At 34.7% G+C, this 12,856-nt stretch overlaps 1 protein-coding gene across 1 annotated transcript; it reads left to right on the top strand.

Annotated features, from left to right (window-relative positions):
• The first annotated feature begins 1,581 nt into the window (after positions 1 to 1,581).
• Positions 1,582 to 11,220, top strand: LOC150100416 (uncharacterized). The gene is made up of 2 exons (XM_090403069.1): positions 1,582 to 1,677; positions 8,762 to 11,220. Exon 2 carries the CDS (start codon positions 8,807 to 8,809, stop codon positions 10,079 to 10,081), a length of 1,275 nt encoding a protein of 424 aa, XP_090259195.1. The 5' UTR covers positions 1,582 to 1,677; positions 8,762 to 8,806; the 3' UTR covers positions 10,082 to 11,220.
• Positions 11,221 to 12,856: the final 1,636 nt, after the last annotated feature.

Below are 12,856 nucleotides of genomic sequence, written 5' to 3' on the forward strand. Positions count from 1 at the left end.
TCCTCTTGGTCTGGCTTCCACTGATCAAAAAACCTGTCTGGGTAGTGACCCTTCCCATGACAGAGAGAGAGCATTAAATACATCCAAAAAGGTGTGTGTGCTTTCATTAATGTTGAAATGTTTGTTTCTATTCCTCCACGTTGAAAGCAAAGTGCCTTCCTAATATATCGGTTCCTTGAGTCACCAAGCATTTATGCATTTTTGTTTTGATGTTATAGTATTAGGTTTCTCAGCCTGCTAATAATGAGATCATTTCTCTTGTGTCAGTACTGTATAACCTATCAGTTAAATGCTTTTAACTTTCTTTTTTCTTGTGAGATGGTTTTCTAGTAAGGTCTTAAAAGATTGATTGCTGGCATTTAAAGGAGGGTGGGGGTCAACAAAAAGTATTATTAATTACTAGACCACTGCCTCATTCTATATTATGGTCTGTTACAGACATTCAGAAACACCATTCTAACTGAATGGAATATTGGATATACTAGGTGCATCCAGTTTATTATGTATACCTGCGTGTAATCAGCTTTGCATAATAAATGTAGGGGCTGTTAAATTCAAGATGTTAATTTTGAATTTATATATATTTTTATTTTTTTTTCCTTCCGTTGCTTGGAGAAGTGGGTGTATAGATGGAGCAGATTGCACACTTCAGTTCTGCTGTATACGAGTTAACAGAGCTATAAGAACCCCAAATGCAAGACCGTTTGGAAATCAGAATTCGTGTTAAATGGTTGATAAATTTTGATAGTGTGTGTATGTGTCTGCCATTACTACAATCTAGTCTTGCCAAGCTTTGATTCATAGTTCATCCGATAGATGGCGGTGCAGAACAAATGCAAAACGGTCACATCAAAGGAATGCTTGCTGTAGTGTTCACCGCGGGGTTTCAGCGGTTACGCCACTTCCTATCCGTTATTTAAAATACAATCAGGAACGATTTATTTGTTTTCCTGTGATTACTTCACAGTTACATATATCAGTCTATAACTCAATATCTGAATCCCCCCTCACACACACACACACACACACACAAAAAAAAAAAAACTTCTGACATTAATCTTCCTTGACATAAAGCCTGTGCATTTCAGAAAGTTGTGCGCAAATTTTAGCAAGGAAGATTAATATCAAATGTTTTTATGATGATGATAATAATTCTCTCTTATGGGAAACGGGATTGGTTTCTCAGGCATATGGAGAATGATCGTAGGATTGGATTTAATAAACTGCAATCATCCTTAAAGTTCAGTAGTTTGTGTAGTGTATGGTCTGTCATACCCGCAGAGCTGAAACGAGTTCTGTTTCTGCAATATTAAAATACCCAGTGTTTTTATTATATCTGAATCTGAAACGATAAATATACAAAACTTCGCTGATTAAAAAAAAAAAGTGTGCGTGTATATACACACACACACACACACTTTTAGAATTACGGAGATTTTATTAATTACAATAGTTTAATCACGAAAACTAAATTTGATATTTTAAACTGTGAAACAACATTTAATTTGAGAATCCAGAGGACGTTGTTTAGCGTTCTTCACAAACATTTAGCGTAACCATACATACCACAATAGTACTGTTTCGATTCGACAAGCAAATATATGATGTGTTTAAAATTTCAAGTGTACAGTAAGTTTGAATGACTGGGCAGTATTTAATACGATCTTAACCTTTGAGGTAAAATTATAATTACTGTAAATAATAATAATGTCTTGCTGGATTCTTCATGTTTACCTGTCGAATTTCTTTTTTGCAGACGCGTATATGTAAAATATTAATATAAGATTATGTTAACTTAAAAACTGCCTTTGTCAGTTTTCATTTATTCCCTTTTTTACCCCAAAAAATGTTAATTTTGAATTTATATTTTTATTATGTATGCTTATTATCGTTTTGCTAATTTCATATGCGAACAGTTAAAATGGAAAATTTAGCGCATGCGTAAACTTGTATGTGCTTACGAATAAAAACAAATATCAATTTTTAGCAGTAACACTTCCCACATTGTCATTCGTCAATATCTTTAACACATAGCCCGTAAAATCAATTTATTAATTATATTCCTCTTAGGTATATAATAAGGACAAAAAGGTCTTTGATTAATAAGCAAATGTTAAATTTCATTTAATTTATTAATAAATTCCTACAACCTACTTGATTGCCGGAAACCGTTAAGCCAACATAAATCGAATCCTATAAATAGGATGTCATGACTTAGTTATATTCTTCGATATACAGTTGGACCTCTAATAACATCAAGAATAAACAAAAAGAAAAAAAAGTGTATATATTTTGATGGTGATTATCGTGGAATGAGATACCTGAAACTCGGAGGTTAATTCTTCCCTTCATTCCAGATTTGTGAAAGCCAATTCTAATGTTGCTTTTTCGCTTTAAGAATTTTGCATTCTCAAATTCACTTCTCCTCTTTACGTATATATTTTTGAACCTGCAGCTAGGGACAAATTATATCAGTTTTTTTTTTTTTTTTTTAATCGCAACTATATATTGTGTGTGTGTGTGTATGTATGTATATATACATACCGGGGGGGGTGAAAAGTTCTGATAAACACCTAGAACAAAAACTGATATAAACACACAAGAAAGGAAAAGTACAAATTATTACAATTTGATGAAACATGAGGATTAAAGGGGTTTTAAGATATGTTTTTTCTTGTGGTTATATCAGTTGCTTTAATTTAATATCATTTTTGTTCTAGGTGTTTATCAGAAGTTCTCAGCTTCCCCGTATACACACACGCACGTTTTTGCAATATATACCTACATTTTGTGACATAAAATATATTGGATAAAAAATTAGACATTACAGTTTTGTTTTGGGTTCTACAGTTTGGTCTGTCAGGTGACGACCTCTAATGATTATACGCATCTCAATTTCTGTGACCCTTTCAGGCAGTCATAATGAAAATTTTTACCAGTCGTAAAAACGGGATCTACTGTTTGTATATATATATACGGATGGGGGGGGGAGAAGTTCTGATGAACACCTAGAACAAAAATAATAAAGTAACTGATATAACTATGAGAAAGAACATGTCTTAAAACCGGTGGCGGCTTATATACATAAGCACTGCGACACTACAGCAAGGAAAAAAACGAAAAAATTAAAATTTGTGTTTATAAATAATGCTTAATATATATATATATATGCAATACAACATGTTAAAGGTTACAGCTTATGTTTCGACATTAAATAGTTAATAATTGGAATTGTTCGATTGACGCTTTAAATTACGAAACAAATGCACTGCGATCTAACGTCAGAATTATCACCTTCGGGAAGTTTCCGCTAGACTCGCCGATATTGGTTTGAACAGTGTCGCTACAGATAAATTGTATGCTTGCGCGCGTTATTTCTGTGAGATACGAAACTTTTATTATATTATTTTGTAATAAAATAATATTTTTAATATGTAAATTTACTTATTAATAAATTGGTTAGTGAGTAGGAAAAAAATGAATTATTTTTCTTATTTTGTATATATGCAGCACCCCCACTTAAAATTTTCACCGGTCGCCACTGCATACAGCCTTCAATCCCCATATTTCATCAAAAAATTGTAATTTTTTTTTCTAGTTGTTTATCAGAACTTTACAGCCCCCCCACTGTCGTATGTCCCTTTCCTATTGGGAATATGACTAATTAGGACAAATGTCTTTTAAATAAACATTTATTCTGTTGCGAGCAGGGGCTGCTCATGCATAGGAACTGCAGCACCCCCAATTTTTCTCGATATATATATAAATATATTTATTAATTTATTTATATTTGCTTGTAATATTTAATTTTATCATCAACAATCCTATACAATTCTCTTATTTTGTATAAAAAATAATAAAAATCCACATTGTAGCACTTATGAGGGCGAAGGACGCTAGCAGCACTGTTTACCAGTGTCATATTGCTACTACGCGCAGGCATATGCACGTCATAGTGAGATGCGAGCTATTAGCGTAATGCGGCACTGTCCGTCGCGTAGTTCTACTGTTGTTTATATGCAGTTTGCGCCAGTAGTAGTGTTCGTAGTGCTTATCGTGTGTACTCTGTCTCTTTAAATATTTGGACATTACAATTTAAGACATAATCAATTTGTTATGTCTCTTTAAATATTTGGGCATTACAGTTAAAGACATAACAAATTGATTATGTCTTAAATTGTAATGTCCAAATATTTAAAGAGACGGAGTACACACGATAAGCACTACAAACACTCTGTCCGTCGCACAGTTCCACTGTTGTTTATATGCGGTTTGCGCCAGTAGTAGAGTGTTTGTAGTGCTTATCGTGTGTACTCCGTCTCTTTAAATATTTGGACATTACAATTTAAGACATAATCAATTTGTTATGTCTCTTTAAATATTTGGGCATTACAGTTAAAGACATAACAAATTGATTATGTCTTAAATTGTAATGTCCAAATATTTAAAGAGACGGAGTACACACGATAAGCACTACAAACACTCTACTACTGGCGCAAACCGCATATAAACAACAGTGGAACTGTGCGACGGACAGTGCCGCATTACGCTAATATAACATTATTTTATTTTTAAGTAATTTTGATATTTTATCCAAACACGTATACACTTACAGTGTGTATGTAGGTATATTTTGAAAGTTAGCACCCCACGATTTCAAGCCACGAGCCGCCATTGGTTGCGAGGATCGTAGGATTCAATAACATCCTACGATCTTCACAGAGGATTGTAGAATCTGAAAATAGATTTTGCAGGTATCTTACCCCTTGAGAATAATGCACTCATTCTCGGTGTTAGAAATGAAATCGGTAAAAATAAATAAAATAAACCGTTGCTGCCTTTTTTGACAAGTGTGGTGGTAGTGGTTTTTCTATTCAGTCGTTTCCGACCCCAGGTCACTTTGTAGGCATCGAGTGTTCCTGGTGAGATTTTTTTACGGGGTAGTTCACCACTGCTTTCCCCAAGCTCGGAACCGGCGTATGGCTGGGACGTATTCATGACTGTAATCAATGCGTGTTCACGGGGACGGTTTTCTTCCCTATTCTGGGGGGAAAGAAAAACCCCTACCGCCGTATGAGACCGGCTCACTCTTTCGTCGAAAGAGACCAGATAAAGATTCTGTTCAACTGACACGAATCGAACGAAGCCCTCAGGTCTTTCCGACCAGAGGGCTTCGTTTATACTGACAGAGTTAAGGAGGCTCATTTATAAGTGTACCACTCATGAATTCTTTCGATTGAACAGATTTGAGAATCCATAAAGCATATAAAATCAAAGCATCGTTTTGACATACTTTATCAGACTACAAGCCTAAGTATGGTTCGCTAAAATACTCTCCCATTTATTGCTTAGACGACTGTAATACCATATAGTGAGTTGACTGAAATATCTCTTAGTAGATGTACAAAATTACATACATATAGTATGTAATTTTGTACATCTACACAAAGAAATCCGTTTTAATAAACTAGATACTAATAAAATAATATACTAGACACACGTGTGTCTAGTATATTTTGTTTCCGTCCATTATTCATCTCATTCGCACTCATATATATTCAGAATTGGCTCATATGCTAGCCATGACTTCATTCTTACGAGGTCCTATATGAATATTTGTAGGATTTTACACTGTATATAAGCACAAAGTGGCTATTGCCATTTTTTATCTCTTGATGAGGGCTCTGTTTCTACTCGTGCAATGCAGGTGATCGTGCTTAATATGCTGTTATTCATAAATTAGAAACCCAGGACCCACTCCATTCGAGGATGCAGGCGAAATGACTTCGCACGGTCCACTACGTAGTACAAGAGACCACCGATTTGGTCTTTTGACCACAAGGTTTCTGCCACGTCGTGCTTGGGGAAATTGCATACATATATAGCAGTGGGGAGGACTCGCTTGGATCGGATGGCGACTGGTAATTAGTTGGTGTATATATATATATATATATATATATACTTCACTTGATTTATCTCTCCCCATCCTCAGGATTAAGTAAATGAGGGGGGAGGGGCCTCAGGCTGTGTTAGTTTCCATCTGGCTACAGGTTTCTCCTTATATAATAACAACCTGAAACATTTCCGCTTGCAAACAAAAAAACGTGGGCCACTAATGGGCTAGTGACAAAATATAGCCTCTCCAGGTCAAGTTGACCCTACCTCTTCCAGATGCGACTTGTTTCTTGATGGCACTATTGTAGCATAAGGATTGGACCTCTCATGTGTGTAGGACTTAGAAATGGAACTGTCACTATCGGTGAATGTTTCTGGCCACTGTACATTCTAATTGCTTGAAAAGAATTTGGGCGGCCATACATTTTTGACACATGAGTGTATATTTATACACACAAATATATTTGTGAGATCGGCATACTTCAATTTCTGGAGTTCCACCCCAATTCAAATTCTCATGCTAACTAGTTTAAACTACTCGAAGAATAAAAATAAATCTGCCGATGTCTTTTATTTCCCAAAACGGAGTAAGCGAGGCTGCAATGTCTAACTTACGGCAGGCAGCCAACTCCACCATTAACCAATCGCATATTCCCCAGTACATTAGTGATGTTAAAATATGTATTCGAGGAAGAGTACATTAAACAACTGCCACCATCTCGGTCTCCAACCGGAAAAACTATATTTTATTGTCTGATATTGTGTGTTATATGGTCGATTTTCTTGAATTACGGGGTTAAAAAAATTCCTCTAGTAGCGAGTGGAATCGAACTTAGAATATCTTTCTTCGGGTGCCATAGCCGCATATGCCTTTTCCACAGCGCTGTTCAAGGGTGACAAGAATAAAAATTGAGGGGAAATATATACAGTATATATGTATGTGTATACACACACGTGTGTCTAGGAAGAAAAAAGGAAACTGTTGATGCACTGAATCCCTGCGATGGTTCTTTACTTACCAGACCTGGACCTAATTCATAATCTTTTGGATATTAAGGTAGTAGGTGGAATCCATTACTGTAATTACTGAAGGATTCCTAGATATATTACTCCTAATTTAATCATTTTCTGTAAAGGACATGTTTCTACTTTTCTAGCTAGGCAGTTTGTTTAATACAGTTAGTATTCTATGATTTTTTACTCTTCTGCTGGCAATTTACCAAGAGTGTGAAGTATGATGTTTGTTGAACCCTGCCTAGTGTATCGTGATTTAAGGGCGAAAATAGAAATTTCCGCCCTTAAATCGTGCTCTCTTAGATCAATAAATACAGTGAATAATTACTTACTTTTAATGTAGCTTTAGATATATCTTAACTTGAAAATATTGTTTATGCGAATCTCGCACACGAAAGGTTTATAACCTATATAGTAAATTAGTACTGTAGATGGATAATGGTTAATTAAACTACAAACTCTTTCAGTCTCCGATAAGAATTGCGTCTCACACTGGGCGAAGAACTTCATCTACCAACTAAAAACATTCACAAAACCTCATGCCACCATCCAAAAGTTGGCAAGAATAATCTGAAGCAAATAATAAAGATTCTTCGTATACTTTGGATCATTATCAGCCATTGTCGATCCACTACTGGATGAAGGCCTTTCCAAGATTACTTCAAAACTATCTGTCCACGGCTCTCCTTTCCTATATCACTCCTGCAAATCTGATAATATCATCAATCCACCATGATTTAGATCGGCGTTGTGGTTGTTTTTCCTCTCGTGGAATCCACTCCAGTACTTCTTTTGTCCATCGTTGATCTTGTCTTCGAGCAATATGCCCAGCTAATTCCCGCTTCAGATGTTTCACTCTTCCTATGATATCAGATGCTTTGGTTTGATACTTCTTTCCATACTAAATTGTGTTGTTCTTAATTTTTGAATTTCCTTTGCCTTTAGTGTCCATATTTCACAGCCATATGTCAATAGGAAGAATACATTGGTTAAAAACGTTTTTCTTTAGGCATAATGGTGGTTGGCTTTTGAATACTGAATGTAGTTTTTCAAATGCTTTCCACCCAAGCATCGTGGGTCTTTTAATTTTGTCCATGATATTTTGTTTCATTCATATCTGTTGTCATAAGTATATATATATAATGATCTACTTGTTTAATTTCATCACAATTGATTTTATTATTTCTGGTTGGACATAGCTATTCAACATAACTTGGGTCTTCTTTAGGTTTATCTTTAGTTCAGCTGTTTTGCTAACAATGTGGATTTCTTGGATACGAGTCTGTAATTCATGAGCAGTTGATTTAAAGATAACTGTCATGTGCAAAGCGTAAATGGCTTAAATATCTTCCATTTATCTTCAGACCTTTCCTTTCCAAATCAAGAAGTTTGAATATTTCTTCTAGGCAAGCTGTGAAAATTTCGGAGTTATTGTGTCATCCTGTCTTATACCTCTCTGTATTTCCATAGTAGAGATTTTTCCACTGAAATGAATTGCTGCTGTGACATTAGCGTATGCTCATTTCATAGTCCTGACGTATGGCTCCTCCACTTGTTTTGGTTTCTTAATGCTTTAAGTATTGCACAAGTTTTTACTGAATCAAAGGCTTTCTCATAATAAAAGCAAGACCTAACGATAACTGATAACGCTCTGTATATCAGTCTTTAATTTATAGATTACGCAGTGCCCTCTTACTTTATTTGTAAGGTTAGGTATATAAACGGAAACATTAATTGTATCATTTTAATACCTAAATAAATGAACCACTCATCATATTGGAATTGTTTATTTTTCATGTATTAATAACAATGTTCCATTCTCACTATTCATTTCTTTGTATATTTTGTTTAGGTGCTTGAAATAGTGTTTCAAGGACCTGATTCTACCTTCCATAACATGCAATCCAGGCCTGGTACACGTAATTCACAGCTTTCTGCAGATACTGAGATGCCTCACGACGATAATCTTTCTTCTGATATTCCGAACAGATGTTTTAAACAAATACAAAACCTTCCAAATAGAAGTTCGTCACAATATTCTCTTTCCCATGCGGAACCTTTTCTCTATGCACTGCAAGGCCAGTCTGTTCAATCACGGGCCCCAAGTTGGCTTTCGTATAATAAAATATCTCAGAAAGCAGCCAAAAAATCACTGCCAAGCATACCTCCAACTATGTTACCTCCTGCAACATCTTTAAAAACTGCTTCACTTCCCTACCGTATCCCCATGACAATTCTTTCTGCAGGTTCCTGTGGCAGTTCATTACCAAAAAAACACTCTTTAGGGTGGTCAAGAAATCCTCAGAAAGAAATGGTGCAACAAAAGGGTGTGCAAGAATCAGATCCTGGAAAAAAGAAGACTGCGGTTTCTTATTATTGTCCTCCTTCTCAGCCTCCAATCTTGATAAAGACTCCTTCGTTAGGTATTGGAATTTCAAAGCAAAGGACCCAGTTTCCACAGCAATATCTTTCATCTTTGCCTAGCTACATGCGTTCATCGTCCAACTGTTCTTGTGGATATTTTAACTCATCAAATTATGGAACAGGTAACGTTTCAACGTCTGTCCAACAAAGAAATTCAAAAGATAATGGAAATTTACTAACACGTGAAAAGAGGATGATTCATATTGCATATCCTGACACTGGAGAAGAGATTTCTGTCACAGATCTTGCAGCAAAAGTTGTAAACAGTTCACTGTCTGATGTAAGCATGAGCAGTGTTGAAGAATTCAGGCTTAATGATCTTTCTGAAGACATACGTCTAGCTTCTCCAAAAAGCCTAATACAGTATGATGCATCTGCTTTATTAAATCTTTGGCTCAGTCCTCTCAGCCGGAAGAAACCTGTTGGGTTGCCAGTTTTAGACATTGTGAAGAAAGAAATGGTATTCAGAAACCTAGAGCATATATCTTCAAGAGTGAACAAAGCATGTGATTATTTAAAAGGCCTGTCACATGCCAATTTTAATATGAAATGCATACATGGATTGCCACGTGGTGGTTTTGTTAACATTGCAAATTCTTTAAATAAATTTGCATGTAATACGATGGTACATCGTGACAGCCACAGTGTTAATGGAGAGATGGCTCAAAAAGTTATTCTTCCAGACCCTTTTTCCTCTGTTTGGAGACCAACTTTTAGCTTCTCCAGAAATCACAATCCAGTTTATTGATATACTACATTATTAATGATTCAGTCTAAACCATAAGAAACTTCTTGCTGTATTTGTAAAGAATGAAATGATATTGAAACATCCGACGTGTAGGTCATCAAGAATAAACGAACTCGGTAATGGTTGAAATTTTCCAATGCATATATAAATGAGGTGATACCAAGAAATTAAAAATCACTACACTACAATATAAAATAATTCTGTTTTGGGAAAAAATATTTACAAGATATGAAAGAAATTTGGTCTTGGCTGTTGGAGAGGTGACAGATGTCATATTATTAGGAAAAATAATAAGAGAAATGTGCAAAAGACTCTACATAGGAATTAATATTGTTCTAGGTGATTCTTACTATGTTGAGATAATTGGCTTCCGAAGACATAAAAAGGCACTTTAATTTTTTTCGAGGATCTACGTTACGGACCTTCGGTTAATTCCAGAGCTGTTGAGGATATGTGATAATAAGTGAAACGATCTAAATGATACAGAACTTGATGAAAAGAAACATACTGATATTGAAGTTACTGTACCAGAAGAGATAAGATTGTATTGTGTTGCAGTGCACAAAGGTGATGGATTTGGCAATGGGATATCAAATGACCCATGATATCGATCAATTGTACCTCATATGTTACAATAGAGTAGATCGTTCGAACTGGTTTAATTGATAATTATTTAGAAAATATATGACTGTTGCCTACTGTTAAGAATACGCCATTGAATTCCATGTTTTCTTTTTTGTTTTTTTCCCCCTATTAAAGATAATCTTTTAGTACGCATGGGCAATAGTTATTATTGTATTCTGCTCCTGCATACAAAGTTTAAAAAAGTGAATATGCTTCCTTATCATCCAACTTTGCTGCTTAACAGACGGTTAAATTGTTTTGCTGGTATTCTAAGAACCACGTGCATCATAAAATTGTAGTCCTTTTCATGTATATTGTCAAACATATTATATATATATATATATATATATATATCCTGAGTTATAATACTTTATTGAAATATATCCTGAGTTATAATACTTTACTGAAATATGTTATATTAGTAAACTTTGTTTTGTTTGCATGTGAGCTTTGATATGGTCTGTTTCCTGAAGACCATAAACTGTTGTATTATGTATTTACTATATTTTATCAGTATTGTTATAACTTTTACGCTAATTTTTCTTTATTAGAATATCGGAATTTAAAACTTAAAATTATCATAACTTTATTATTACTAGGCTAACACTTTAGTTGTAGATTTATGCTGAATAAATAAATTCTAACAACAAAAATGCCTCCATGACGTGTTCTATAATCCTTAAAAACGAAACATTAATCCGAAGATACAAAGAAAACTCTTTGAAGACACTTTTAATCAACCGCAATGTGGAACGTTTTCTTGTCCGTATACTGTCCTCAATATACGCCCTTGCTCCACTTTTAAATCAGGTAGTTCCTTGACATTACAACTCTGGTATCATCATCATCATCATCATGACTATCCCAACTCCCAAGGTATCTTCTTCACAGAGACGATCACATAGTCCAATTGATTTCTAACCAACAAATCATTAACGATAATCATTATTAGAAATTCTTTTAAATTGTTGCAGTCGTGATCTTCGCCACTCCATAAATGTTAATTACGAGTAATATTCACTCTATCCACTTCATTTACTGTTTTTGTAACGGAAAGTTTGGAGCTGATATTAAGGAATAACTATAATGGTTTTCAAACCGTATTGTGCCTAATCGGCAATTTTTAGTGATACCTATCGATGTCTGCGGGAGACTCGATTTTGGATCTGAAAGTCGCGTTCAGAAACAACACCAAGTGATCTAGTGCATCCGAACAAGCCAGTATTTTGATTACACAATGACAAAAGTTCATTTATGTGTCATAATCGCTTAGAAGAAGCGATTATGACACATAAATGAAGTGTTGTTATTGAAAATTGTATGTATGCGAAAGCCTTTTACTTACTATCCTCTGAAAAGTTAAGAATCCTTAACATGTGCAGTCTGTATATGTTAAGGATTCTTAGTGAATTACTCAGTGAATATCTGCATAATGCAGATATTCACTGAGTAATTGTCCTAAGACTGCTTTGTACTTGTTGAAGACATTATTTGGAACTTAGTGGTTAAGGTCACGTTTAAATATGCCAAATGATCTAGTTTCCTCAGAACGTCTATATATGAGCCTATATATAAACTGGATGTCAGTGTAGTTCTTATTTGAAAACTTAGCTGTTACTTTTCAATTAAAGTGAAGTTATCAACATAATGCCATGCAATGGAATAGTTTACATGATCCGATAATGCTTGAAAGGTAGACTGTACAAGTGTACCATGATATATGTGCAGTCAGAGGTATTACTAGGTTCGAAAGTCGGGCTTATGTTGATGTCGATGTTTATTTATTTGAAATCATCCATTGACTTCAAGCCACGAAGTTTGACTGATTTTCTTGTGTGTGTGGCCTTCTCCCCCCCCCCCCATGATAATTCAAAAGAAAGAGCAACTATAATAATTCATTATAATAATTTAAATGATTATAAATAAAAAGAAATAAACTCCTCTATGCTTTTTTATTCTAAGGAAAAGTACGTGATACTTTACTCCTACATATCTGAAAAACAGCGATGAATGTATAACTTCACGTTGCCAAATTTAAATTGGAAGCAAGTGAATTTAGAAATCATTACAATATATACAAGTTCTGTGTTTTAGTTTTGGTTTGATAACAAGAGCTGATATTTTATAGATAACAAAGATAATTGTAATCTA

The sequence above is a fragment of the Typopeltis vanoorti genome, chromosome 13 (genome assembly GCF_054136105.1).
Source record: "Typopeltis vanoorti isolate ZY-2024b chromosome 13, IOZ_Tvanoo_1.0, whole genome shotgun sequence".
Taxonomy (NCBI): domain Eukaryota; kingdom Metazoa; phylum Arthropoda; class Arachnida; order Uropygi; family Thelyphonidae; genus Typopeltis; species Typopeltis vanoorti.